This window comes from Epithele typhae, assembly GCF_022376455.1.
Source record: "Epithele typhae strain CBS 203.58 chromosome Unknown BXZ73scaffold_14, whole genome shotgun sequence".
Taxonomy (NCBI): Eukaryota; Fungi; Basidiomycota; class Agaricomycetes; order Polyporales; family Epitheliaceae; genus Epithele; species Epithele typhae.
In genome coordinates, this window is record NW_025954205.1 from 534,796 (window position 1) to 562,541 (window position 27,746).

Sequence of the window (27,746 nt, forward strand, 5' to 3'; positions counted from 1 at the left end):
GCTAACTGCTTTTCGCTCTCACGCCCACTATCTTTGGCCACTGTGACTGTGGTCTTGAGGCGTTGAGGAGCACCGGCGACCGCAGGATATACATATTGGAGACCCCGACTTCGACCGTGACCTCCATCTTCGTTCGGCCGACGATGAGCAAACTTCTAGCGACGGTAAATTGCGACATGGGGGAGGTGAGTGCAACGTCCAGGTGGCCGTGGCTCAGACGTTTGGGGAGATAAGGCATGTGGAGGACATGGAGGACAGTACCAGTCGGTTGGTGGCGAAAGGGAGGAGCGAGCTGGTCGCGACTCGCGACTCGCGAGCGCTGCGAATGGGCGCTGGGGCACTCCGAAAACTTCGGTCTTCGTGATGAGATCCACGCACGCATACTGCAGCACAGCGCTGCCTCCTTCCACGTTGTGCCATCATCATCGATATCTTCGCAGTTCATCACTCTGATATGTCGCAAATCAGGGTTTTGCTCTATACAAGATCGTACGTCCGCTTTCTAGCTCCAGAGTTCGATTCTTGCTTATCAATTATATAGGGTGACGACGAATCGTTGATGAAGACAATTCATCTCGCTAACGTGGCCTGTGGATTTCACGCGTCGTAGGCTCCACATTCGCTCATGGTTGCTTCCACTTCAATTCACTCCATCCGCTCAGTGACTTCTCAATCATGAATGAGACTGTACGACTCGCCAAAGAGAACAACGTCCGGGTTGGAGCCCACCCATCTCTTCCTGACCGACAAGGTTGGGGGAGACGTGAAATGTCCATGGAGCCCGTGAGTGTCTGTCTTATAATCTCACACCCGATCAGGCGATTGAAGAGGTATGATGGCCGGCAGGACGAACTCGCATCATGCTTTATTTACCAAGTCGGTGCTTTGACCGGTTTTCTGTCCCTCCACAACCTCTCGCTCAACCATGTGAGCAAGGATTTCAGCCTACAGCTCGTATGATCAAGCCTATATTTCTATGCTCATGTTGCACGCTGCACTTCAGATCAAGCCTCACGGCGCTGTGTACGGCATGACCGCACGCGACATGTCGCTTGCGCGTGCCGTGCTCGGCGTCGCGAAGCTGTACAACGTCCCGTTCATGGGGCTGGCGGGTACATGCCATCAGACCGCCGCGAAAGAGCTGAGTGTGCCATTCATTGCCGGTCTGTCGATCACTGTCTTTTTTCGTTTCCAATGCTCACGTCAGGACGATGGCGTAAAGAATGGTTCGCCGATCTCGAATACAGCGACGAAGGCAAGCTGCTCATAACCAAGTAAGTCTCCTCGCGCTTTGTCGGCGTCGTTCCTGCTCAAGTGTGAACAGGAAGCATGACCCCGTCCCGCTCTCCGTGGTCAAGGCTCGAGTCAGCCGACTCTTGTCCGACAAACAGATCACAACTCTCGGCGGCAGTGTTCCTCTGCCAGAAGGGGTTTCCGAGGTCTCCATCTGCTGTCACTCCGATACCCCGGTGAGAATGGTCTACAGACGCTCGATTACGGAGAACGTTCTTAATTTGCTCTCTTCCACAGGGCGCGGTCGAGATTGCACACGCGGTCAAGGCGCTCGTGGACTGGAACAACGAACAAGTGTAACGGGCCTCTGCGTCTCCGGTGTCTTTAGCAATGAATATATGATATGTCACATTGGAACCCGACAGTGTATCGTCCGCTCGATTCTCCCGATCAATTCTTTCCTTGAACGCTTTCCAGCATCTAATTGTATGTCTATCTCCCCGCTCTTTCCCAGGTGCCCTTCTTGCAACTTGCGTCGTGCCAATGGTTCTCGCCTGTTTTCTGCTCGCTGTGGCCGAGCCCGATGTGATCGCCGATACGCGCCTGTCGATCGAGCCGGTTGCGGGGCGGCAGGACGGATTTTGCGAAGGACTGGTGTCCGTCTCTGTCCCGCCCTGAGTGCGTAACCAGCTCAGGGCACATGTCGACAGCTGCGTGTCGCCCGCGAGCACACCGGCGATTCGCGACCTTCTGATCCAGCGACAACATCATCACCGTGGGACGCGCTGGGACGCTACCGCGGGGCCGACGCGGCTAGGCTGGCACGTGAGCCGCGCCTTCCTTTCGCAGCGGGATCGTTCCCGAGGGCGGAGCGGCTGGGAGCTGGGACGCGTGACGAACTGTCTTTTGCACGGTGTGCGACATAGCGTTCGGCGCGACTGTTTATCCTCCAGCTGGACATATAACCCGCGTTCGCACCTCCATGCCACCACCACCGCCGCCTCCGCCACGCCCGCCCCCAAAGCCCCGTGCTCCGACCCGCTTCCGCCCCCTTTCCTCTCCGCCCCCATCCCGCCCACACAACCACGATGGCCCACCACACGGCCGCCGCCCCCGCCGCGAACGCCAAAGGCGTCTCCAAGTCCTCCACCCTCTACGACGGCCGCACCGCCCCCCACTCCCTCCACGTCCTCGTCGTCGGCTGCGGCATGGGCGGGCTCGCCGCCGCCCACTGCCTCGGCAAGGCCGGCCACCGTGTCACCCTGCTCGAGGCCGCGGCCGCCATCGGCGAGGTCGGCGCCGGGATCCAGGTGACCCCGAACCTCTCGCGTATGCTCTGGCGGTGGGGCGCTGGGCCCACGCTCGAGGCCGTCGGCGTCCGCCCCGACGCGATCGTCCTCCGCCGGTATGCGACTGGGGAGCGTATCGGGTACACGAGCTGGAAGGACATGGAGGCGCGTTACGGCGCGCCGTACTACCACGTCCACCGCGCCGACCTCCACAAACTTCTCTTCGACCTCGCCGAGCCGTGGATGACCCTTCGCCTTAACGCGGCCGTCGTCGCCGTCGACCCGGAGACCCCTTCGGTCACGCTTCAAAGTGGGGAGGTCATCACTGGGGACCTCGTCGTCGGGGCGGACGGAATCAAGAGCCTGTGCCAACAGGTCGTCCTCGGCTACACGAATCCAGCTGACCCGACGGGCGACGCCGTGTACCGCGCGATTGTGCCGTCGGAGCTGCTGCTCAACGACCCGGAGTTGCGAGAGTTCGTCGACGTCGCGGAGATGACGGGGTGGATGGGCCCGCGGCGGCATATCATGGCCTACAACATCGTACGTTCCTGCGTTATCTCCATCGCGCAGTGCCCTTACCCGGGCCCCCCTCTTCGCACGCCAGCGCAGCAAGAAGGAGTACAACATCGTGCTCGCCCACCCCGACGACGGCTCGGTCGAGTCCTGGACCGCCGAGGGCAGCGCGGACAAGATGCGCGCCGAGTTCGCCGACTATTGCCCGCAGTAAGTGCGCGCCCCGCCATCACCATCACCCCTTCGCTCACCGCGCGCGCGCACCCCCTCCCCTGTTGCGTTTGCAGGATGCACAAGATCCTGGGCTTCGTCAAGTCGACGCTCAAGTGGCGCCTCATGGACCGCAAGCCGCTCCCGACGTGGATCCACCCCTCCTACAAGGTCGTCCTCCTCGGCGACGCCTGCCACCCGATGCTCCCCTACCGCGCGCAGGGCGCGGCGATGGCGGTGGAGGACGCCGCCGTGCTCGGCAGCCTCCTCTCGCGCCTCTCCTCGCCGTCGCAGCTGCCCGTGTTCCTGCGCGCGTACGAGGCGCTGCGCCTTCCGCGCACCGCGGAGACGCAGAACCAATCCCGCCTGAACCAGCACACGTTCCACCTTCCGGACGGGCCCGCGCAAGAGGCGCGCGACGCGGACATGCGCGCCGCGACCGCGCGGGAGCTCGAGCGGCTCCGTCAAGGCCGCGCCGTCGGCGAGGACGACCTCGGGCGGAGCGCGGGCGCGGCGAACCAGTGGGCGGACGAGCGCAAGAACGAGGAGCAGTTCCTGTACGACGCGGATGCGGTCGCTGAGCAGTGGTGGCGCGAGACGGGAGCGGCGGCGCTCGCGATGCCCGTGCAGGCGAGCAGCACGCCACTGTCGAGGTTGTGAGCGTTGGGTCGCCTCCGTGCGCCGTTTCTGATTCCCAGTTGCCGTGCTTGATGCCCGATCGTCTCCTCGCGAGTGCGGTGGAGGAACGTTTGAATTATTTCGTGTTTTTTTCGGCCATTACTGATGTGCGCGCAACCCCACGAACGTGAAGTTTCCGATGTAACCTCGTTTATATCCATACTCTTATCCGATGTAGACGTCTCTGTATCCTGTACACAGATTTATATCACTCTACGTATCTACCTTGCGAGGGAGTTGAAACATCGTCGCTCTTCGTCCGCGGCCTGTCCGAGTCGAACGTGCTTCTGCACCTTTCTGCACTCGCACGTCTATTCACCGCGTGTACGCCGGTGCCGCGAGTTCTCGCTTGGCGGCGCGCGGGAGGATCACGTCGCCCAAAATGTGCGACTTCTCCAGGGGTCTCGGGCCCCGGGGCGGCGAGCGGCACCAGACGGCACCCCAGCCTCCAGGGCACCCCGGTCCCCACACTGCGGGGAAGTCCAGGGACGTGCCCTAGTGGCCACTGGCCACAAGGGCCGGGAGAAAGGTTGTCGCGACGTTATTTGGATGAGCCTCTATCGTACATCCTCGGAGCTGAACTCGAGAACTGGTCGCGGGACCGAGCTAGCATGATGTGAGTAAGTCGGACATGGAAGATCATGTGTGTGTCGCATGGACGAAATGTCCGACGGCGAACGGACACGCCGCTGCCCTTGCAGAGATGAGAAGAGCGCGATTACCTTGTGACAGACCCCCGAGATTACGAATGGATCGTAGTAGACGGTGGTTGGAAGGCCATGCGGCACTCAATGCCTTACCAATAGTGAGCGTTTCTGACGGCCCGAGGTGAACGAGCGGCGTTAGAAGCGTTCCGGCAGGTCCCTCGATGGAAATCGAAGGCGTAAAGGCGTACATAGTTGAGGCTAATCCGTAGATGCACAACACGAGGCGATGTGCTCAGCGTGGTTTGGCAAAGTCAGTGCCCATGGGGCCCGGGTGCCTTCCCTCTCAAGATCTCACGGCTGAGAATGCTGTCGGCCATTCACTCGCAACTCCGACAAATCCAGATCGGGGGTGGTACCGCGTCGTTTCGACGAGCACCGCTTCGTATGATCGAGGGAACACGTCGTCCGTCGGTGGACACTTCCGCCTACACGATCCGAACAAGGATCGGAAGAGGCACGATGAACCTTGAAGAAGGGCTGAGTCAGCAACTTCCACGAATAGTAAACACTATCACTAAGCCATCGCTGGCCAAAACACCTTTTCCGATACTACTACGTCACAACCCACGTCATAAGCCACGCCAGCGTTCGCGCCGATGCGGAAAGACGACGTGCGCGGCGGACTTCCCCGTGCTCCCGTAGCTCACGCACCCCCACGCTGGGGTCTGCCACTGGACTACGGGGAGCACATGCCGGTTTATAAGTGCGCATCGCGTTCTGCGGCCAGTTGGCTGCGGCACTGGGCCTTCTCCGCTCGGGGTGGGGTACGGTATTGATGTTCAGCTGCTTGGGTGTATTTCCGGCGAGTGTGCCAACTCGGCCGTTGTACAACAGAATGCGGAGAAGTGAAGGAAGTGATTTAAGCGACCCGCCATTGCGACACCACACCTGTAAACGACGATGTACACAACTGCGTGAGCATGGAGCGGTCATAAGTACAGTGCAAGAGCAAAGACGCACCCAGCGGATCTTCATCATCGTGCTGCGCGCCTGTCCACAATCCCAACGCTCCCATCGCGGACCCGACTGGACCGAGCTGGACTGCTTCACTCGCCCACTCGTGGGCAGTACCTCCAAGCACCGACGAAACCTGCGACGACCCGACAGACGCCGATATCAGAGACATATCAGTGAAGGTGAAGCAAGCACCAGCACTGACGGAAGAGTACCGGACGCGACCGTCGGGCAGCATGCTCACACGCCCGCACACCCGGCGGTAGTCGTCTGTGAGAGGCGAGACAGCGCCAACCCAGCCCGCGCCGCCCATCTCACCCTCGAAAACGATTGTGGGGCGGTCTGGGTATTCCTTTGGGAGCGAGGGCGGCTCGTAGCCGGTGATGCGGACGGACATGGGCACAATGATCCAGGCCTCGTCCAAGTCCTCGTCAGCGAAGGAGCCCCATCGCTGGCGCCAAGATCAGGAGCGTGCGTAGGACGTTCAGAGGAGGAGGACTCACGTTGTGATCTATATTTGTGTGTGTCAGCGAGATGAAAGACACAGACACAGATACGCACATATCAATTCGTCGTAGTCCAGCCAGCACACCAACCGCCTCCAAACGCCTTCGAATCCTGCCCAGTCCCATCGATGCGCCTTCCACTCTTCTCCAGGAGGGTACTCGACTGCGTTCCCTTCCCCAGACGGCGGAGGGGGTGCGATCCAGGCCCCCGCACGCAAGTTGTTCCAGTCGTAAAGTTGCGGCAGGTCTCCGCGGTCCATGTTCTCGAACAGCTTCCACTCTGCGACCACCCGGCTCGCCGCGATCCATGTCCAATCCGGGAAGAGCTTCCCCGGGTCGGGCAGCGTGTTCGTCGACGATGGCGGGCCCTCCGTGACTGCAACGGGATGGGTCCCGGGCGTCGCGTCTGAGGCCGATGGGTCGTCTGGGGGTACATAGTCGGCGTCTTCGTCGTCCTCATCGTCTCCTTCCGTCTCCTCTTCTGCATCGTCCGTCGGCGCAGCAGCCAAGTTCGCGAGCGCGTCGACCCTCAGGAACGGGCCCCACGCTCGCTGGCGCGATAGGAAGCGCAGGGAAAACGCAAGCGGACGTCCTCCTTCATGCGCGACTCGCCGCTGCATCTCCTCGCTGAGATCGATCATGCCCTGCGGCTTCGAGCGCGCGGTCGGTGACGAAGGTGGAGAGCGGTGTTCGGGGGCCGCAGGCACTTGGTTGAGTGGGATAGGGAGGAACCCGAGGCGGGCGATGAGCTCGCAGAGGAGCGGACCCTCGGCGTGGTTCTTCCAACTCGGAGCGAGGTTCTCCCAGGCGATGATGCGGGTAAGTGATATGGGCAGCCCGTGTGTGAGGACACGCTGCAGCCAAGCAACATTGCGGGATTCGATGTCTGCGGGAATATGGCACGAGGGAGGGAGGATAGGGGTGTCTGCGTGCCGGAGGGCGAGTGGCCTGTCGAGCTGGGGAGTCGAGGATGGGCTAGAGGCGACGCGTATCCCCGGAGTAGGGGCGATGGTCTGCACGGCGTCAAGAAGGGCGTCGAGGAGACGGACGTGGACGTGGGATTCGGCTTGAGGCCCAAGTTTGTCCAGTGAGAACATCATGGAGGGCGTGGACCTAAGATTATGTTTGGGAACGGTAACCTCGAGTGGGCGTGCATGTCTGTCGAGGTATCTCTCGGTCCAGACTCGCTCGGTGAACATATGGCGCCAGTGGACTGTTGAATTGCATCAGTACTTAGAAGTGCAAGTGCAAGAATGTGTTCGTCGTACTTACCTGTGGAACATCCGGGGTTCAGACGCGGATCGTCAAAATAGACCAGACAAAGGGAGCGCCACAGATGGCTGTCGGCAGTGTGGTAGATAAGAAGTCGGAGGGTGCGACATGTTTGAGCTAGAGCTGCGATAGAAAGCGGATTTCCCTGCAAAACACAGGATAAGCAGATGTTCTCTAGTAGCTCAGACGGCAAGGTCAAGAGGGGACGATAACTAGACATGATGGTGGGGAGGTGGATACCAGAGCGGCCAATTTGGCGGACAAAAACACCGCCGTACGTACAAGTTCCGACACGGGGAATCGAACCCCGGGCTATCGCGTGAGAGGCGATAATGTTAGCCACTACACCATATCGGACGTATCCGTAATCGCAGCTATTTAGTGGTGCTCCTTCCCACATACTCATGTACCTGGTGCCTGGCCTGGATAGCCGAGGCAGATGGGGAGCAGGACGAGGCGAACGTCGACAACGGCTCTCTTCTCGGCCAACACCACCTTTCCCCTATCGCGCCCATGACCCTCGCACGACGCAGGGTGTCGTACGTGATTCCTTCCCCGGTTGACTCGCCGCCCCTTCTCCACCTCCCCGCCCCCGACGTTCCCCGCCACGGCCGCATCGGCCCTCTACTCTTACCTATCAAAGGAACGCATACACCTTCTCCACACGCCTGGACATGGTCTGCGCATCCTCGCCACCGCCTCGGAGTATCATGCCTCGCGCTCGACACATCGACACCTCTCGTCGGCCGAAACTCCCCCGAAGGTATGCTATACACCGGGGGACGCGATGGCCTCGTTATTTCCTGGGACCTGGGCGTACCGATGACGCGTCGTGCGCATCGCTACGGATACGGCAAGCAGCGGCAGAGCATGCGGCGGTGGGAGGTCATGACGAACTGGGCCGACGACATCATCGAAGAGGAGGACGAGGGCGAGGAGCCGCGGAGCGATGGCGATGTCTTGGGCGAGGTCACGGGCAAGAAGAAGCGCATACACACCGACAAGTCGATTTCATACGAGGATGAGTGGGAGACGGATGTGGACGCGTACCAGGCGTTCAAGGTATGTTCCAAGTTCTTTCGCGCGCGCGGCCAGGAGGGTGGTAGATTGCTCAGCGCGCACCCTTGGAACTCTCTCTTACAACGGTAACTGTAGGCTCGCCCGCCAACAAGCAGCTTTCGCCAAGCTGTACAGATGCACTCCGACTGGATCAACGATATATTATTGTGTAATTATAACCAGACTCGTACGTATACTCCGCTTGCTATGTTCTGCGCGTGTTCAAGTGCATCCAGTCATATCCGCATCCTCCGATGGTACCATCAAGGCCTGGTCGCCCCATGCCCACAGCTCTTCTAGCTCGTTATCTGAACCCACTGTAGTTGGTTCACACACGGACTATGTTCGCTGTCTTACACACAGGTATGGGCGCGCTTACTCCCACTCGGCGTTGTCTGACGACACCCAGTCGTGAACAGCAGTGGTTCGCGTCCGGATCCTTCGACCGCACCGTTAAGATCTGGGATCTTCCTTCTGCGCATAGCAAGGTCGAGCCCCTGCTTACGCTTAATCCACCAGATGCCTCCGGCCCGAAAGCGTCACTGTACGCTCTCGCGACTGACCCGTACGGGACAGTCATTGCGTCTGGCTCACCGGAACGCGTCATTCGCATGTGGGATCCTAGATCTGGAAAGCGAATCGCCAAGCTTGTTGGTCATACTGACAACATACGGGCCATTCTGGTCTCAGACGACGCCAAATACGTGAGTTCATGCTGATGTTCTACTTCACGTTTACTGAAACTTCTGCTAGTTGTTGACTGGATCAGCGGACGGTGCGCCCTATTTCGCAACCACTTTCACGACGGGAAAAGCTGGTATACCTCGCTGGGTTAGGACGTGGACCATGATATTGCGATGTTCCATGTCACGGTCGCAGTGTTTGTCCGGAGTACGCCTTTCCGGACCATACCACCGAGCTCGGTTTCACGGTGGGCGAGTTCGTCTTCCTCGCGAGACGATGGTTGGGGAGACCGTGGGGCTTCCCCTTCGGTCGGGAGAGGAGACGCCTAGCAGAGATATGTGTCTGAGCACGAGGGGCGGGGCGTGACCTGACGGGTTGCGCTCGCCCCCCGCGTCTCTGGAGAGGTGGTCAAAAGCATGCGTACGCGCGATGTGGGAAGACCACAAGCGTCCGCATCCCCCGTCCACGCTAAGCACACCTATGCTATAGTCCTCCGCTTGTTCCTCGTGAAGGACCAAGCTTCCTGGACTGGGAATGCGAATATTCAGACCATGTGATCTGGCATTTGTCTCGTAGGCACTGCACCAGAACAAGGCTGCGACCGGGAAAGGGGATACGGCGGTGACATGGTCCACGTCACATCTGAGCGGAGGTTATCTGGCCTTTTCGTCACCTCCGACAATATACTTACCCTGTGTTTAGCCTCCGTCAAACTTTGGTCCCTCTCATCGCAGCGCTGCCTGCACACCTTCACTCACCACACCGAGTCCGTCTGGTCCCTCTTCTCAACGCACCCAGCACTGGAAGTCTTTTACTCGGGAGACCGTTCCGGCATTGTGTGCAAAGTTGACGTTGAAGGCTGCGCCGACGTCGCCGAGGGCGAATGCATCGTTCTCTGCCAGGATGCCGGTACAGACCGCCCGAACTCGCCTGGTGCGGAAGGTATCAACAAGATTGTCGCGATGGACGACAACCTGCTCTGGACGGCTTCAGGGAGCTCGAGTGTCAAGCGCTGGCGGGTACCTCAGCGTCGCGCTGTTCGTGCGGCAGCACTCAGCACGGAGAGCACAGTCGACAGCCCCGTGTCCTCCACCCAGCCCGTGGAATACCAAGGTTGGCACTCCGGCAGGAACGATTCCCTGGACCTTCCGCGTGCGATCTCTCCGCCACGCTCCCACTCCAACTCTCTATCACACGACCTGTCAAACTCGCGCAGCAGCAGTCCATTCGCCACACGCTCCTCGCGCGCTGACTCCATACCTCCCTCTGCAACCGCCAACCTGCACGCATGCGACGCGCTGGGCATCGATCCGACACAAGAGGGCGAGTCCTCGTGGTACGGAATCCCGTTCGAGTCGCTCGTGCGCCTCACCTCACCCAACGATACCGGTTTCGGGCTCACGCGACGGGGGCACGACCCGGAAATCGCCACGCTTTACTCAGCCGCGAGCGTAATGAGCGTCCCGCGCATGGTGCGCTCCCCGACGCTCGGTCTCTCCTCCAACGGCCTCATCCCCTCTTCCTCCGCCATGATGCGTAGCGCGAGTCCCGCTCCAGGCCTGCCCGAGCCACACACTCAAGGCTCATTTCCGCCTCCCGCTCCGGGCGCGATGGCGCGCGCGGCGTTCGACCTTCGCGAGGTCGCCGCGGACGCGGTGCCTCTGCACACCGAACCGGACGAGGAAATCGCGGGCGAGCAGGGGCTTGTGCGCTCCGTGCTGCTCAACGACCGCGTGCACGCCCTGACAGTCGACACCGCGGGCGAGGTCGCGGTGTGGGACGTCGTGCGGGGCGCGTGTCTCGGCCGGTACGCGCCCGCGGACGTCGCCGCCGCCGTCACGCAGAGCCACGGCTCGCATGGGGGTAGTGATAGTGGGAGCGGGGGTACGGCGGAGCGCGCCAAAAGCCCGCGGGAGGCGCTCGAGACGGTGCGCGAGCGGATCGAGGGCGAGGCGGTGGTGCCGACGTGGAGCGCGGTGGACACGAAGACGGGGGTGCTCACGGTGCACTTGAGCGAGCGGTGCTTCGAGGCAGAGGTGTATGCGGATGAAGCAGGGTATGGGCCTGAGAGGCAGTTCAGCGAGGAGACTAGGCGTAAGTTCACCTTCGTCGTTACTGAAGTCGTGATACTAACGGACTCGCAGTGAACGTCGGCAAGTGGGTGTTGAAGAATCTCTTCCACGGCTTCATCCGCGAAGAGCAGCGACAGTCATCACGCCGCGCGCGCTCGCATGATGGCTCTATCAACGATCCACACGCCCGCATGCAGCGCTACCCCACGCAAATACACGTCGATTCTGCGTCCTCTGGCGCGCGCAGCCGCTCCTCCTCCGATGTGTCCATTGACCCTCACCCAAGTCAATACAACCGTCATCCGCACTCCCGGAGCGCGACGATTGTCGTTTCCCCGAACATGATACCGGCCGCACCCCCTCCCATCTCTGCAGCCCCCCGATCCTCGCCACTTATGGCGCCCCTCATCCCTCTCCAAGGCGGTCTCCGCGACAGCTCCGGGCTTTCCCCCATCCCCCAATCCCCCACCGTTTCCGACACGCCTGGCTTCCGCACCACCACGGCGCACCAGCAGGAGGGAAGCACGACTCCAGCCGCTGTCCCGCCGCCGAGCGTCAGCGCGACCGCGAGCAACGGGAGCTCTACCGGTGGCGGGGACTATTTCTCCCTTCGCGCGCGGCGTCCATCAGTCTCCGCAACCCCCGCGGCTGTAGGAAATACCGCGACGCCTGCGGACGACTATGGCGCCTGGGCGAACCCGGGGCCACATATGGCGATAGGGTCTACTCCGGGTACTGCGAGTCCGGCCATGGGTGCGTCGAGACCGGGGACTGCGGAGGCGGTTATGCCAAACACCCCGAGCACGCCCACTGTGGGGAGTCTGATGGGCCGGTTGAAGGCGTTTGGGAAGAACTCGAGAAAGCAGCCGAGCGAGACTTCTGGTGCAACGGCCCCAACTGACGCAGGGCCCACAGCGTCCGTCGGTGGCGGCTCGACCGAGGTACGCATCTCGTCTACATACGTCTGCATGCGTACTAACTGTCGTCTGCATTGGATTGCAGGAGACCCCAGCGCCCCCGCCCTCCGCTGGACAAGCGCTGCTCGCGGGGCCTATTACCCCACCTTCTTCGTCCGACGCCCCACCGCTCCCGCTTCCGCCACACACCGCGCTCGTCATCTGCGAAGAGGCGCCCTCGGGCTGGATGACGCTCTATCGCGGTAACGTGGGCAGCACAGGCGTCGATGCACGCGTGCTCGAGGACGCGATGCCGCTGTGGCTGCTCGAATGCCTGTTGCAGAACAAGACACCAGCGATTCCGATCACGAAGATCGGATTCGTGCTGCTGCCGCACCAGGAGCCGGATGGGGAGCTGCTTCCGGAGCTCTTGAATACGTGCGTTGTGTCCCCAGTTGAATAGATGGTTGATAGTGAGACTGCTCCATCCCCAGCGCGCAGTCGAAGCTGACTGCGAGCCGGTTCCTGCGCGTCCGCAAACTTACTCACCATGTACGTCTCTCGGCCCTTCTCTTCCCTCTGCGCCACGCGTGCTCATTCTGCACCTGCGCACAGGTGCAAGACAAACTCGAGAAGCTACAGAACGGCACATCGTCGCCCGCCCCGCTCTCCACTCCACGCTCGTCGCTTGACCGGCGCTCGATCGCGTCCGCACACGCGCACCACGCGCACGGCCGGCCACGTGCGGACGAGCAGTTCGAGATCCTCTGCAACGACGTCGTCCTCCCGCTCGACATGACGCTCGCCGCCGTGCGCCAGTTTGTGTGGCGCCAAGGCGCGGAGCTTGTGATGCACTATCGGCGCAAGCCTCAAACCCCGCCGCCGATGCCCAACACGCATCCTTGAAGACGTGTCGTGGGGGAGAGGCCGACAGGTCGGGTGAGTGAGGCGGGCTTGGTGTAACGATGCATGGTGTGCTGCGGGTTGTGTTGTATATCAATCCTACGTATATAGATGCGTTGAATATGTTATTCTAGACGGTCGTCTAAACTATGCTGGGGTAGGATCCGCGTGGTTTCTGTTTCATGTATCCACCCAGCCACGTAGTTGATTTACAGCCCGAGTGGATGAACGCTATCGCTAGTAATGAAGACATTTCAACGTTTATGGAAGTGAACAACCAACGACGACCACATCTGAAACATGGGATTGTGGTGTGAACGCGGAGAACTCGCGACTCCCATAAATGGCTCACAATGGGACGCCGTAGGCGCCAGTGCCACAAACGCGCTCTTTCCCTGCACGTGACAGAAACGTGCTGTTCGCTTTCTCATTGTCCGCCACTGTTCAAAAAGCGGCTCGCGTCTGCCGACCACTCTTGTCTTCTACCCCCATCCTCGTCTCCTCGCCTCCCCCTTCTGTACGTAGACACTCACCCCGCCATGCAGCTTCGCTCAGGCAACCGTAAACGCAACGATGCTCCTGCTCCAAAACCTGGCAGACGAAGCACTAGGAAACGCGATGTGCCTCCCAAGGCCGCGTCTCTTCCTAAACCCGCCGCACCCCCACCTGCTGAACCCCAAAAGAAGCCAGCAAAGCGGACGAGACGCGGCCCACAACCCGCTCCGGAGCCCATGGAGGACGCGCTGGAACTTGTTACCGAGGGCTTCAGGCTCGACTCACGTGCTTCGAGCCCCTCCGACGAGTCCACACTGACGCGTGAGTATCTTCGCGAATATCAACGCGATATTTTTGTTGACGCACAGATTATCAGCTGGAACACCCATGGCAGCGAACGAAAGTGTGTTGCCCAACGAGCTGTGGTTGCTTGTCCTCGATCTCATCGAGGAGAGGCGTGATCTGGCAATTATGGTCAGCACATGCTCCTATCTGCGCAGCCACGCAGCGGAAATGCTCCGCGACTTCACATTCGTACTTCGCACAGACGATGATGTCACGAATTTTGTTGCAGCAGTCGAAAAGGACCCCTCTCTCGTCACACGCGTACGTGAGCTCCGCGTCGACACCGATGAGGGGTTCGAAGAGGAAGTTCAAGTCGAACTGTACAAAGTCCTCCTCAAGCTCACTGGCCTTTACACGTTCGCCCTCTACGGCCCATACGTCGTTTGGGCGGAAGAGTTCCTCGATCGGCTCGGCTGCATCACCTTCCCGTGCCTCACCACCTTCGAAACACCGATCTACACGCGCTTCGACATGACCGAGTTCGCCGCCTCGAACCGCTCCATCCGCCACCTCGAAATCCCGCGCTACTCCGAGCACGACGGCGAAGTCCGGCTGCACCACCTCCAGAGCATGTCGGTCCCGTACCCGGTCGTCCACCGCTTCTCGATCACGCTCAAGGAGCTCCAGGAAACGATCCCCGACGACTCGGAGCTCAGCTCGGAGGACAAGTTCCAGGTCCTCGCGGGCTCGGTGTGCCACAACATCAGCCACCTCTGCCTGACCGCGAGTGACCCGTACGCGCCGGTGACGCTCTCCCGGCTCGTGCTCGGCCAGCAGGTCGTCAGCCTGCGGCTCGCGGCGCCGCAGCGCCCGAAGGAGTGGCTCGCAAACACGGGCGAGTACGACCTCTTCTTTATCCTCAAGTCCTTCCCCCGCCTCAAGTTCCTCGAGCACGAGATGCGCGGCGTACGTCTCTCCTCCTCGTTTTCTCCCTCGTTCTCCCTTCCTCTTCCCCTCCTCACGCATGCCGCGCTGACACGCTTCTCCGCAGTACACCGTCGTGTCCTCTGACCGCCTCCCGGGCCACACGTCCTTCTGGGAGCTCCAGTACGAATGGACGACGACGCCCGAGGAGCGCGAGCTCCCGCACCGCAAGAACGCAGGCTCGCTCACCGTCGCCTGGTCGTTCATCGACATCCGCGGCTCCGCGCTCCGGCCCGAGCGCGACGACGAGCTCCGCACGCTCGAGCCGCCTGAGCGCGAGCCGGTGTGGCGCGCAAAGTGCGAGGAGCGCGCGGAGTCGCTACTGCGCAACACGGGGATGTACGTCGACCGGGTCATGTACGGCAAGTGCGGCGCGCTGGACACGGTGGTGACGATGCCGGTGCCGGCGCCGACGAAGAAGAAGGGGAAGGGAAAGGCGAAGACGGTCAAGGCCAACGTGGAGCGACTGGAGAAGCCAAAGGAGATGTATTGGAGGACGATCCCGAAGTGGGTGGAGCCGAAGAAGGAGGAGGACGCCAAGGAGGAGTCATAGGTAGTCGGTGTATGCGCTTTGGTCGGATGTTCTGTGAACGGAATGCTATCTGCTTTGATTCATGTCTCGTGTACGCGCTCAGCAGCTCTTGCTCATGGTGTGTGGAGCGCAACTGCAGTCGTCCGGCCCCCAGGCGAAGATGCGACTGAGAACGTGTGGTGAGCGGAACGGAAAAAACGAAGCAAGCTGGCACTCGTGGGGACTTTTATCGATAAAGATCGCGGCCGGGCCACCCATTCCGTCTACACAAAGAGCCAGTATACAGCATATCTGCAGAGCAAGTACAACCCGAGTCCGCCAATGCAGCTCCAGATATACGGCGCTGCTCGATGGACGACCGAGTATACAACGAGCCGTCCGAGCAATGTCGTCTCCGTGGTCTCGCGGAATGACGGCAGCTCGATAACTTGGCGCCCCGGCTCATCGGGGAGGGGGAAAGACCTCGTTACGTCGCTGGGCTGGGTGGATGGGTTCTGCTGTTGCGTGTACGGTACTACTTGCATATTCCGAAGGCACCCGATAGACGCAGGGTCTCCTACAGCGTCGGAGACCGGCGGAGTGCCTGTAGCGTGACGTGAATGGCGAACGAGTGGCGTAGCTACGTCGAGACTCACCTGGACGTTCTGGAAAGCAGCGAGTGGGTGGGCACGAGGAATTCGCTGCGATACCGCGATCATGGTCAGACAATCGCCTGCAGACGACGCGCACAAGCTCTTACCTGAGAAAGGGTCGTCAGTGGCGGTCGTGGCACTCGACAAAGAGTCTGATGAGACGACGGAGGGCGAGCGACCGCGCCGCTTGCTGAAGCTCTTCCCCTTCTTGTGTACATTCTTGCGCTTCTGCTTGAAGTACCGCTGTACGCCCTGGATTGCGAACCCTTCGCAGCCCGGGAGCTGGGAGACCTCAGCTGCGAGCGCGGTGGTCTGGGTGGCGTTGGGGGTGGAGGTGACGTGATTGTAGAACGCTGAACACGTTCAGTATCAGGATGACGCCGGCGAAACGGATTTGCGAGACTTACCTCGCATGACCGTGTATGCATCCTGAGGGAGAGGCGGGTGCTTGCGGACTCAGGACGAGCTGCCAATTGGAAGGCGCCGGGCGCACCAAAGGCGAGACGTCGGAGGCAAACATCGGGATATGATAGGTGTGCTGAAGCAGTTTACAGAGAGATGATGGCGAACGACGGCGGGATGAGAGTCGGAGGAGAGGGCGGAGGAGGGGCTGAGGCACTATTTATAATACAAATACAAGGATGATTGGGGTTCGGACGTATTGCCACCCGCACGTGAGGGAATCGAGATCGCCGCGAAGACAATGAGAAGAAACGAGTTTGCGCAGTAGCTGATGATGATGCGGAGTCCGGGGAAGTACATGCAAGGGCGAGAGGGGAGGTATAGAGTGAGAATCCACGATTGACAATAAAAACACTAATGCGAAAGTTGCGGCGGGGCCTCACCGGACATAGACGCAGCGGGTGGGTGTAAACCCAGGATGGAGTACGACCCAGCGGACACGTCCTCGAGGAAAGCGGTCGATAAGGCTGATTGCTGCTGCAACCACTGGGAGAGCTCGTCAAGGTTGCGTGGCTGCGCCGTCGACGGCTGCGTCGCCTGCTCCTGGTCGGACTCGACGAAAATCCGGTGCAGTATCTCAGCCAGCTCACTCTCAGAAGGAGGAAATCCGCCGCGGGGCTCCGGTTCAGCGCATTCGACGGATGTGACTGCGCGCATGAGTGACACGTTAGCGTCTGGAAGGACTCCGAGGATATCGGGGTTGACATTACCGACTTCCATTTGATTCTGGGGATCGACGGACTCGCTCGGTGTGCCGATTGGCTGCTGGGAAGGTAGATTAAACCCTCCTTCTGGAAGGACTGGGTCGGGGATGCCGTCCGTGCTCCGTACCGGAGGGGGAGTGCAAGGTGACGTGGCAGCAGCAGTGGCCAGAGGTTCGGGTGCGAAGGTTGGGGGAAGCACAACTTCATGCTCCACCACCTCGGAGCCCTGAATGGAGGGGGAGTTGAGTCTCAGGACAACTAGCCGGTCGAAGACGTACCGGAATGCGATGGGGCACACTGAAGGCCTTGTCGCCCAAGTTTGAGACGATTGGTAGCGATGGGGAGATCTCTTCGAGCTGACCAGACTTTAGTGCAGAGCTGCCTGCCCTCGCTGTGTGAGGATCGATTAAAAATCGCTCTCTCGGAACGAGATGGGTATCTCACTTTTCCGAGGTCGTCCTCGAGGGTAGACTTGGTCCGGGGCGTCGTTTCGCGCCTTCCGAGCGTTTGCGAAGTAGCGATACACATGGGCGGGCGTGTAGAATTCGCAGCCTGAGAGGCTGCTGATGTTGTTGGCGAGGGCGGTGCGCTCCGCTTCTCCGGGATTATTGGAAACGTGAAAGTAGTAATCTACAGCAAAACGGAAAGTTTTAATCAAGCCAGTGGCATAAGGAAAGCGGGGTACTCACGATCCAGGAGCTGATACCCCGCTGCTGTGAGTCGGCGACGAACTGCTTTCGTCGACGGCTTGTTGGACTGGCGCGGCAACGGAAGTTTGCTCGATGGTTCTTTTTGACTTGTGAGACGAACATCGACGAAGCTGTCCCAGACCTGATAGGCTTCGATCGGATCGAGCTCGTGCCCGAGATGGTCGGTCATTGTCCCGTGGACGGAGATGAGCGGCTGAGGCAGGCCAGGTCCAGGCGCCGGCAGCTGGCGTCTCCAGATCTGGCCTAAGTGACATCACACGTCATCAGCGTCTCTCTCCCGCCAGGCAGGTCGGCGATGCGCGCGGCTGCGTAAGCACATCGACCCTTTGTCCTCATTGGTTATGTTTGTCTTATTCTCGCTTGGCGACGTTCAAACGTTCAAGTCCGCCCGTTGCGGTCGCTGTCCAACTTATCCCGACCACAAGTGGCTCAACCGGCCGATCCCTTCACTACCAGTCTCTGCAAGCGACACAAACAACATTGTGGCCCAGTGCGAAGACCTGAGCGACGAGCGGCGGCTCCGTGCATTCCCTCAATGTCTTCTCCCCTCTCCCCACGCCACTCCAACTGCCCCACTACTTTCCGTCTCCGTCCTCGACCATCTCTGGCAGACAAGGTCCTGTACCTCCTCAACCCGAACAAGAAGTTCGAACCTCGTCCACGTCTCATCATCTCCCATCCTCAACCACTCTCCCGACGCGCATCGCCAGCGCCTCCAACCACTCCAGCTGCCACTCCAACCACTCGCGTGCTCCCGAAACGGAAACGCGACGTCGACGAGAACGACCCCGCAACGCCTCCCCGCGCTCGCGCCCGCCTGGACTCTGGTGCTTCTCAAGACTCGGTGCGCTCGACGCTCCGTTTCCAGAAGCTCGGCCGAGAGGCTCGTGCATCTCGCCCGCTCAAGAGCGCGCTCAAGCGCTCCGTCTCAGAAGGACCACCCTCCAGCCGTAACTTCGCGTCAACTACCGCCCACACGCTCAAGCGCGTGACCACCCTACGCCGTCGCCACTCGCGCTCCGTCTCCTTCTCGGCGTCGACCACCTTCAGCCGCCTCGCCACCCTCAGCGCCAACTCCACAAAGCCGAGCGTTATCGCGAAGATAAGGCGCGCCACTTGGATCCCCTCGTTCGCGCTCCACATCGCCGCCCCGCCTGAAAAGAACGACAACCATAGTCATGCCAGGAAAACGCTCGACAACGCCCACTGGGACACCACCATCGACGCGCGGCCGACCCCGACCCGCCGCTGGTCCTCGGGTGGTCGAGCTCGACGAGCGAGATATCTCGAGGGCTACATCGCCACCGCTTGAGTCAAGTTTCGCCGCCGCGTCGCCGCCACCTCCGTACTCGCAGGAGACCGACTCACCGTTCGTCGACACTGGGGACAAGGGCCGGTTCGCCATGAGCGCGGAGAACAGGGTTCTAAACTCTGGGTGCGAATTGGACGCGGAAGATCACTGCGACGCCGCGGCGGACACGACATTCATCGGCTCTCCTGTGCGCAACGACCTGCCTCCTCCTCGCCAAGTCTCTAGTCCTCTCATGCATCGCTACTCTCCCTATGGTTACCCCAGTCGTCCGAAGGCGCGCTCTTCGACAGTGCTCCAAGCCATCCAGAAGCGCGAGGTCCCAGTGGTGTCCTCCCACAGATCGCCAGCACCACTGTCTTCTACCGTCCCGCAACCGTTCAAACTTACTCCCGTCAGCAGCTTGCTCCCAGACACACACGCGCTCAATCTTCCGAGGGTTCCGAAGGATGCGAAAGCTTCGGTGGCATCGCGGCAGCAACCTGGCGCGCCTCAACCAGTCGTCAGCATGCCGGGCTTGTGGAACGTGCCACGGACGGTCTCGGTCGACATCGAACCAGACGAGTGGCAGAGCGTCGTCTGGGACGCGAACGAGCAGTACGTCCCGCTTTCCCCCTTTGTTCCCTCATATTTATGCTCACATAGCCTCGCAGAGACATCCTCGCGTGGGGCGCCACCGTTGTCGTCCGCGACATACGCCCACCGCCCGGCGGCTCGAAGGCATTCCCGCCTCGCTCACCCATCCAGGAACTTCACATCGAGCTCGCCACCGTCGCGTCCCCTTGCAGTGCTGCCTCTGCCTTCCACCTCCACGCCTCCTTTCTCCACACCGACTTCCGCACGACGCACACCGGCCACAAGATCGCCTGCGCCGACGTCCTCAGCGCGCTCAGCGTCCGTACGGGGATCGCCGTCGACCGCGACACCGTCTTCATCCCGCTCCCCCCATCCTCGTCCTGGTCTCGGTTCGACGCCATTCCGTGGCTCTCCTTCCCCGGGGGCGCGGCATCTGAGAATAACAAGGACGGCAGGTCCAGCGGCGCGGAGACGGAGACGGACCCGGCGGCGGAGTGGCGCGTGCGCTTCTGGGCCCCGGTCCCGCTCGCGCTGTTCGGGCGCCGGGAGCATCGGACGTTCGTCGTCCGCGCGCGCGTGACGGTCGCGGACTGGGACCTGTCGAAGGCGGAGGTATGCGCGGCGCCGGGCGTCGTTGGGGTCGAGAGCCTGAGGAGCGGGGCGTTCTTGGGCGCAGTTATGTGCGGGAATCGGGGTGGCGAGGCGAGGGCCGGGAAGGTCATCGCGGGCCCGGGTAAGGCGGGCACAGGGGTGGCAGATGGTGGCGGTGGAGCAGGGAAGAGGAAGAGGAAGAGCTTGGTTGAGGAAGTGCTGGATGAGGTTATGTGAGCGGGGAAATCCCTGCTCCATCGTGTTTTACCCTGTACACCATGAACATGACATGCCATGTATATCACCGGACGACATACTTCATCTGTGCGCTATTTGGAGTCTTTTATCGCGAGCACGCCGGTGTCGAGTGTCCCGCTCTATCCCTCGTTGGTGCACTGTGTGCTGGGTCCAAAGGATCAACTGCCCGATCCGGACAGCAGAGAGACCTTGTCGATCTCCAACCGACAGCTGCCCGAATACGAGTTTATGTTACGAACACACAGACAGACTACTATTATCCACTTCCCCGGACTCGACCTGATTGTGTTTCGTGGACTATTACTGCACTACGTGTGCTACCATGAACGGACACCCGTCTGCTCCGGATAATCTCGCCCTGATCTGTCGCTCCACATCGCCAATTGGGCGCATGGGTGCAGGGGCGTAGTGTCAATGCGTCGGCGAACACGCGTGCATCCTTCTTGCAGCGTCGAGGACGCCGCCTGAGGGGATGGGGGAGAAGCGCCCCATGGAGAACGAGTCTAAGATTCAGGTGAGGAAACGATCTGCATAGACGGCCGAGCGAAGCGCACCAAAAGAGAGCCAGGCGAATTACCGCGCAAGGGCGCTCGCCGGCTCACTGCCATCCTTGGACTCGGTGGACACAACTGTGTTGTGGTCGTGGAACGTGACCGCATGTAGGCTTAGCGGGACCGAAGTGAGCATTGTTGCTTCCTCCAGTGGAGATTGCTTGGCTGCGAAGAGGACGATGATCGACATGGGGTAGATCGCCTACAGCAGTGCGAAGTCTGACAAATGAGATGCCGGAGAAAGGATAAAAACGTACGACAAGAGGTACAACACAGGAGAGGATGAAAACGCGCCCAGCGACGTCAAACAGACCTCCAGTCTCCGAAGGGTGGACAATGTGGAACCCGTAGAAGGCGGCGATGAGGACCTGCGGCAAAATGGAGTCAGCACGCGCACTGCTCTCGTAGAGCGGAGTAGGGGCCATGTAACTCACCCAACACAATGAGTACAGGATCCCCGTCTCGATGAGGAGCAGTAACAGGTGGAAGGCGCGTGGAATGAAGCCCCGTGCGGCCAGAACATGTCTGACTGTCTTCCAGTGCATCCTGGACGGTGCATTTCAGCCGGAAGATGCATATTACGTTGATGATGCGACTCACCACGTCTTGGCGGCGATGAGCGTGGTGGAGACGGTGTTGGCGAGCAAAGAAAAGAGGATGACCACAAACGCAGGTTCGACCTCGAGGTAACCGGGGAGCTGGTACGGGAAGGGGACGGGGCCTTGGCTCGCTGTTTTGAACGCGGAACAGGCGTATACCTGAGCGACGATTCCGCTCACTTGGCAGTGGGCAGTGGAGGGATGAACACGCGAGAATGAAGGTGTTGAACAAATGAAGTACGCACCAAGAATGCCTAAGCCTAGCACTCCTGCGACGGCATTAACGGAGGGTTTGTAACTCCAGAGCGCGACGGTACGCCAGAGCACGACCGCGTCGCCAATGCCCACCTTGAAAGCATGAATTTAGATGATCGCCGTCGGAGGGAAGACATGTTCATGCTCACATTGATGCCCAGAGTGTTGACGACGACGAGGGTCATCGCATCGACCAGACGGGCGCGGACGGGGCTGACGCTCAGTCCCATGCTTTGTCGGTATATGATGTCGTCCGTCGCGAACGTGGCCACAATCGACACGGCGAAGAACAGGGTGGTCGATAGGGAGAGTATCACGGTCGCCGCAAACAGTGCCTTGATACCGCGGTGCTGGATACCGCGTCGCCTGGGCGCGTGCTGAGGCAGGAGCGAGGGGAAGCGTTGAGTAGAAAGACGCACCAGAGAAGCGTGAACGACAGTGCAGATAGCACCATGACCACACCTGACAATGTTGAGGACATGATCCTGCGAATGACCAAGATGCGGCCCATGGAGTTATGATACTGCTCGAGCGACGCGGCTGCAGCCGTGCCGTCTTCATCCATGGTGGGGGATAGGACAGGCAGTGAAGGACAGCGACCAAACAGAAAAGCGGAGCCTCGCTGAGCGCGGGCGAGCAGTGAGCTCGACCCGATCACTTGGACGGCCCGGCGGCGTCGAATTCACGCCACAAGCGCGCTATTTGTCCTTGTTGACTGGACGGGTCAGACCATTTGGTTCGGTTCGCAGAGGAAAGTAAGCCGAGTCAGGCCGAATCGTTTGGTTCCGTAGACGACTCGGGCCGGAGAGCGTACCGTCCCTCGCGCTTCCCCCGTCTCCAACTCCAAGTCGTCGACTTTCTGCACCGTCCCTCTAACCCCTCGCGCGCGTGAGCTCGAGGTGAAGCTTGAAGCACGCGAGCGCGAGCGCGAGATCCTCGGAACTCGGAAGATGGCGCGGCCCCGGTGTGGACGACGGCGTCCTGTGCGAGCCGGAAGGACGCAACACGGAGTTGGAGGAAGAACTCGAGAGCGTGCGGGCGCTGCTCGAGGGGAAAACTCAGTCAAGGTGAGTCTGTTCTATGTCCTCTCGCGCCGCCATCCCCGCCAATCCCTTTCCTCCTTCCCCTCCTCCTGATCGCCCGCATTGCCCACCCCGCCCGCGTATCACCCACGCGCCGTCTGCATCTCGCGCCTGGTTCGTCTCGGCCTCACCCGCCTCGCCGCCCCGCGTCACCCACCTCATTTCCCCCTCGCCCCTTGTCCTCATGTGCAAGTTCCACAAAGGAGCGCGAGCGACAGAACAGGAGCCCACGCAAGCTCACGACGCGTGGGCGCCGTGCGGAGGAGCCGGCGCCAGGGGCTCGGGGAGATGCTGGTGGAGCAGTATTTCTCGAGGAGATCGATCCCATGTGGACGTCTAGCACCTACATGCCCTCGGAGAAGCAGAGAGTGTGTCCGTCAGTTCTGTAGGGCTCTTTCCGCATGCTCACCGCTACGTCCTAATCCTGTAGGATACAATGCGCATACCATCTCTTGCCGCGTCCTCCATCGCGCTTCTCTCCCTCCCACAGATGGACGGCCTAGAGGACGCAACGGCAGACCTGTCCAAGGGCGCCGAACGCTCTGCCAAGTTTGTCGACATCGCAAACGAATACTTCGAATGCCTCGACGTACGTAGCCTCCTCGTCACCCGTCACCTTTCCCTCGGCACCTCCCTCATTCCCTCGCATCTCGTCTACTACCGCACCACTGCTCACACTACTCAGCCGCATGTGCAGGGTATTCAATATGCCATCCGCTCCTCGCTCGCCCACGTCTGTCACTCCTGTCTCACCGCACCTCTGCGATCGACGTAGGCGACTTCAACACCCCGTTCTCGCTCCAGGCAGACTTTCACCACTCTCAGTCTCCCCCGAGCCCCTCGCAGCAGTACTCGCTCTCCAGTTCACGGCGCCCTCTCGGCCTCACTCTTTGAATCATGTTCGCTTTCAAGAAGGTCTTTGTCTCCGTTTTCCTTGCGGTTCTCTGCGCAGGCACTGCGTCTGCAGTCCCTGTCCCCGCCCTCTCCAAGTTTGCGACCTACCGCATCCGCGAGCACGTTCGACGCGGAAGAGTTCCCCGATCCCGCGCTCGAGTGGGTCGCGAAGGACGACGTCTCGGTCATCCTTGCCCACGATTTCCGGGTCCGCAACGAAGATGTGGGCACGTGGTACAAGGCGTTCGTCGACGCACACTCTGGTGAGCTCGTCTCGGTCACCGACTTCGTGGCCAAGGCTTCTTACCCCGTCCTCCCCATCACCAAGGAAGTCCTCACTGAGGGTTCGAGGTCGTCACCGACCCCCAGGATACCTCCGCTTCGCCCAACGGCTGACACACCGGCACGAACACTCAGGGCAAAAACGACATCTCCTACAAGCCGTCACAGAGCTCGATGACGTCCCAGTAGGCCTCCGACCTCGTGTTCGACTACACGGTAGACACATCTGCGCAGCCGACCACGACCGGCAACGTGAACGCGGCACGCGCGAACACGTTCTACGTCGTGGACACGATGCACGACGTGACGTACGTACAAGTACGGGCTCACCGAGTCCGCGTACAATTTCCAGGCGGACAACTTCGACAAGGGCGGCAAGGGAAGCGACCGCGTCATGGTCTCCGTCCAGGAATCCGCCGGGACGAACAATGCTAACTTCTCAACGCCGCCCGACGGCCAGTCCGGCGCGACTCGTGCGCATGTTCATATCTCCGCCGGTTTTTATGGTACGCACTTCGTTCTTATTGCGCTCGAAAGCCCTAATTCCACCCGTTCTATCGTAGCCAGTGTGACGGATTTCCGCCGCAGGATGCCCAGGGACGTTGCGCTCGAAGACGTTCTCCTCCTCCTCATCCCGACATCTCCCACCCAATTCCTCCGTGACGCCGCCGCCGATTTCCGCGCGGCCGGACTGTTTTTGTGCGCGTCGTTGGTTGCTTTTAGTTGCGCCTCTCTGCGTTGTGGAGCATTATGTCGTCGTCAATCTACGTCTTGATTACTGTTGTTCTCGATATAGAGGTCACCCTCTAGCCAACTCCCACTCTGTCCCTCTACGAGTTCTCACTTGTTGGACGCTTGTTCGTGCTTATTTTGTGCGTGTATTTCCCCTCTTTCCTACGAGCCGCTCCGTGCTGAGATCCGCCCCGCCATCGTCCCGCTGCACGTCGTCTTCTGCGACAGAAGACCACCCATCCCACTGCCAACTTGATGCCCTCGTCCCCCGACGGTTCGGAGCCCGTTTGCGACGCGGCCGGGTTCGTTCTCTTACCATAGTCAAGGCCTTTCGGACGCACCTTCGCGCGTGCAGGTACGCTCAGTCCCTCGCTCGCGACAGTCGCCACATCATCGCCCCTCCGCGCCATCTGCACCCTCCTCGACGCTGGCGATTTTGACCACCACGGCGGAGTCTCCCATCCGTTCTGCACGCGATTTGGTACGTCTTCTCCCCTCGTCATCTTGCATTGAATGCGTCCTTACCGCCGCCAAGACGCGCGGCCGTTCACCCGCGGCAGCCACTTCTGTCTTCCCACCGCTTCCAGGCATCCTCAGGCATGAACTGGACGCGCCGCCCCACCATTTCCGCTCCGATCGCGCTGCAAGTTGGGGCGTTGATATTCCTCGCAAATCCCTTTCGATCGCGCCCCCACCGTCTCTTTCGCCGCGCTCGTTCGCCCGCTGTGCGCTGTGCAAGAGCGGCCGCGGCTGGCGCTCCCTTCCCCTCTTCCCGGTGCTCGATCTCACCCACCTCGCCACCGTAGAAGACGCAGCCGGCATCATTCAATGCGCGTCGTGCAACGCTTTCGAACGCACCATTGGCCGTAGAGATCGGATGACATTTGCGTCGGGGATGCAAAAAGCTGTGTACGTCCGCCTTGTCTTCTCCCACTGGTCACTCGCCAGTCTCAGACTTGAACTTTTCGCCGATCCTGACTTCTCTCGCCACGCAAGCGCCTCCCTTTCGAAGCTCTCGTCAGAGGCTTCCCGACAAGTGCTTATACGTCGCAATCGGCCCTCAAGTTCTTCCCCAACGCTGCCAGAACCTTCGCGCCCCTCCACATGCTCTTCAAGCCGACTGTCGCCCCGTCCCTCCACGAGTTTGCCACAGTCCGCTGCCCGTCCGGGTTTGTTTTGTGCGCGCGTTTAACCTCTTTCCGACGAGCCCACCCGTTCTGCGATCCACCCTACCATTGTCCTGCCGCGCGTCGTCTTGTACGACAGAAGAGCGCCCCTCGCGCTGCCGACTTGACGCTCCCGTCTCTCGACGGTTCGGAGCTCGTTTACGCCATGGCCGGGTTCGGTTTCTTCCCGTCGTCAAGCCGTTTCCGACGCACCCTTCCGCGCGCCGGTATGCCGAGCTCATCTCCTGCGACAGCCACTGCATCATTGCCCCGTTCCTGCTCTCTGGCTTCCACATCCCACCACCGTTTCGATCGCCGCCACGACCCATCGCGTCCGTTTGACGTGCGGTTTGGATGTCAGATAGCCCTCATCGCCCCTTTCGATCGCGCTCGCCACCGTCTTGCACGCCAGGCTCGTTCGCGCGCTGTGCGCTGCCCAAGAGCACTTACTGCTGGGGCCCCATAAGAGAGGCCTTTTTCTAAGGTCCGGAGGGTAACAACTTCATGAGGGGTAGAACTAGCGCACATCCGTGTCTGCGATCCATCGCGCACATGGCGCATAGTTGTAATGTGCGCGAACCATCGCACATAGAAGAGGGCTTCTTCCAAGGGGATCTGGGTAAGTACTAGAGGAGGGCTAGAAAACAGCGCCCATCTGAGTTGCGATGCGATTGAGAACGTGGAGGCTGCGATGAGCTTCTAAAGCCACAGTAAATTGTTGGCTGTCCAACGTGCGCGATGGATCGCGCAGATTGAGACCCCAGATTATTCCAAGCATTTTCCGCATTTTCCCGCATTTTTTCTGAGCCCTGGTACGGTGTAGAGGTTGAAACGGGCCGTGTATCCCAACAGAAATTGTGGGTGGTTGAATGCGTGCGATGGATCGCGCACATTGAGGTCTTGGGGTTGGCCCACGATGTTTCCGCATTTTTCTGCATTTTTCTGATATTTATTTGTGTTGTTATTGACCCTTTACGGGTTCTTATCCCCCTGGTACCGTCCATCTTCAAAGCGACCCCCTACCCAGAGACGATGAGCGAGCCTGGTACCACGCTCACCACCTCAGTACCCAACAATGTTTCCCTGACAACCCTCTGCCAAGTTTGGTGGCCGTTAGGTTAGGTTGGAGTAGACGCGAGCGACGTAGCGAGCGGAGGAGCGTTGCGGCTACGGATGAAGAGAATGCACTCGAAAGGTGGCAAGATCTGGGGGTTTCCCCTCCAGAGACCTTTCGACTTTATGCAGTCTCATCAGGCCTATATTCGAGTATGTCAGTTGGTGTACTAATACTTGCAAATGGATCAGGTCACGGTTTTACTTACCATAATCGCAACGATCTCATTCGCTCGCTATTCTCGTACGTCGCAGTCAGCATGTCCGACCGGGATATGTATGTCCGATCGGGGATTGACTCAGCTATTTCCAATTGATAGATTGGCAATTGGTTATGGGGGGAGCGAACGCGAGCGAAGTAGCGAGCGGAGCGAGCGGATGAGCGTTGCGGTCGCGGTATGAGGAGAGTGCACTCGAAAAGTGGCAAGATCTGGGGGTTTCCCCTCCAGAGACCTTTCGACTTTATGCAGTCTCATCAGGCCTATATTCGAGTATGTCAGTTGGTGTACTAATACTTGCAAATGGATCAGGTCACGGTCTTACTTACCGTAATCG

The 27,746-nt window shown here is 60.3% G+C and overlaps 9 protein-coding genes and 1 non-coding gene across 10 annotated transcripts; 6 read left to right on the forward strand and 4 right to left on the reverse strand.

The window, feature by feature from the left end:
- Positions 1–143: 143 nt before the first annotated feature.
- On the forward strand, positions 144–1,593 carry BXZ73DRAFT_44534 (LamB/YcsF family protein; the record flags this gene model as incomplete). The annotated part of the gene is made up of 9 exons (XM_048019356.1): positions 144–185; positions 469–489; positions 542–606; positions 663–783; positions 847–927; positions 1,004–1,163; positions 1,223–1,274; positions 1,325–1,469; positions 1,531–1,593. The coding sequence occupies 9 exons, from the start codon at positions 144–146 to the stop codon at positions 1,591–1,593; spliced, it is 750 nt and encodes a 249-aa protein (XP_047879528.1).
- A 728-nt stretch (positions 1,594–2,321) lies between these two features.
- Positions 2,322–3,908, forward strand: BXZ73DRAFT_44401 (FAD/NAD(P)-binding domain-containing protein; the record flags this gene model as incomplete). Its single annotated transcript, XM_048019335.1, has 3 exons — positions 2,322–3,065; positions 3,130–3,248; positions 3,326–3,908. 3 exons carry the CDS (start codon positions 2,322–2,324, stop codon positions 3,906–3,908), a joined length of 1,446 nt encoding a protein of 481 aa, XP_047879529.1.
- A 1,584-nt stretch (positions 3,909–5,492) lies between these two features.
- Positions 5,493–7,585, reverse strand: BXZ73DRAFT_76390 (uncharacterized protein; the record flags this gene model as incomplete). The annotated part of the gene is made up of 6 exons (XM_048022413.1): positions 5,493–5,521; positions 5,594–5,723; positions 5,844–6,038; positions 6,091–6,098; positions 6,149–7,306; positions 7,366–7,585. 6 exons carry the CDS (start codon positions 7,583–7,585, stop codon positions 5,493–5,495), a joined length of 1,740 nt encoding a protein of 579 aa, XP_047879530.1.
- Positions 7,586–7,650: 65 nt separating this feature from the next.
- BXZ73DRAFT_t73 lies at positions 7,651–7,722 on the reverse strand. Its single transcript has one exon. It is a non-coding gene; the product is annotated as a tRNA-Glu (tRNA).
- Positions 7,723–8,130: 408 nt separating this feature from the next.
- BXZ73DRAFT_44505 (uncharacterized protein) lies at positions 8,131–12,982 on the forward strand (the record flags this gene model as incomplete). Its single annotated transcript, XM_048019350.1, has 10 exons — positions 8,131–8,427; positions 8,521–8,611; positions 8,661–8,787; positions 8,834–9,128; positions 9,178–9,199; positions 9,811–11,202; positions 11,253–12,121; positions 12,183–12,514; positions 12,571–12,628; positions 12,692–12,982. The coding sequence occupies 10 exons, from the start codon at positions 8,131–8,133 to the stop codon at positions 12,980–12,982; spliced, it is 3,774 nt and encodes a 1,257-aa protein (XP_047879531.1).
- A 536-nt stretch (positions 12,983–13,518) lies between these two features.
- On the forward strand, positions 13,519–15,296 carry BXZ73DRAFT_76392 (uncharacterized protein; the record flags this gene model as incomplete). Its single annotated transcript, XM_048022414.1, has 3 exons — positions 13,519–13,795; positions 13,851–14,725; positions 14,811–15,296. The coding sequence occupies 3 exons, from the start codon at positions 13,519–13,521 to the stop codon at positions 15,294–15,296; spliced, it is 1,638 nt and encodes a 545-aa protein (XP_047879532.1).
- Positions 15,297–15,538: 242 nt separating this feature from the next.
- On the reverse strand, positions 15,539–17,952 carry BXZ73DRAFT_76393 (uncharacterized protein; the record flags this gene model as incomplete). The annotated part of the gene is made up of 9 exons (XM_048022415.1): positions 15,539–15,858; positions 15,911–15,919; positions 16,015–16,260; positions 16,315–16,336; positions 16,401–16,525; positions 16,753–17,299; positions 17,352–17,464; positions 17,518–17,703; positions 17,763–17,952. The coding sequence occupies 9 exons, from the start codon at positions 17,950–17,952 to the stop codon at positions 15,539–15,541; spliced, it is 1,758 nt and encodes a 585-aa protein (XP_047879533.1).
- Positions 17,953–18,318: 366 nt separating this feature from the next.
- BXZ73DRAFT_76394 (uncharacterized protein) lies at positions 18,319–20,496 on the forward strand (the record flags this gene model as incomplete). Its single annotated transcript, XM_048022416.1, has 3 exons — positions 18,319–19,034; positions 19,102–19,689; positions 19,746–20,496. 3 exons carry the CDS (start codon positions 18,319–18,321, stop codon positions 20,494–20,496), a joined length of 2,055 nt encoding a protein of 684 aa, XP_047879534.1.
- A 594-nt stretch (positions 20,497–21,090) lies between these two features.
- BXZ73DRAFT_99965 (uncharacterized protein) lies at positions 21,091–22,487 on the reverse strand (the record flags this gene model as incomplete). Its single annotated transcript, XM_048028182.1, has 7 exons — positions 21,091–21,270; positions 21,326–21,436; positions 21,503–21,614; positions 21,669–21,846; positions 21,913–22,015; positions 22,072–22,288; positions 22,342–22,487. 7 exons carry the CDS (start codon positions 22,485–22,487, stop codon positions 21,091–21,093), a joined length of 1,047 nt encoding a protein of 348 aa, XP_047879535.1.
- A 1,556-nt stretch (positions 22,488–24,043) lies between these two features.
- On the forward strand, positions 24,044–24,226 carry BXZ73DRAFT_1368 (uncharacterized protein; the record flags this gene model as incomplete). The annotated part of the gene is made up of 1 exon (XM_048017486.1): positions 24,044–24,226. A coding segment is annotated over one exon (183 nt), but the record flags the coding sequence as incomplete, so codon positions are not given.
- Positions 24,227–27,746: the final 3,520 nt, after the last annotated feature.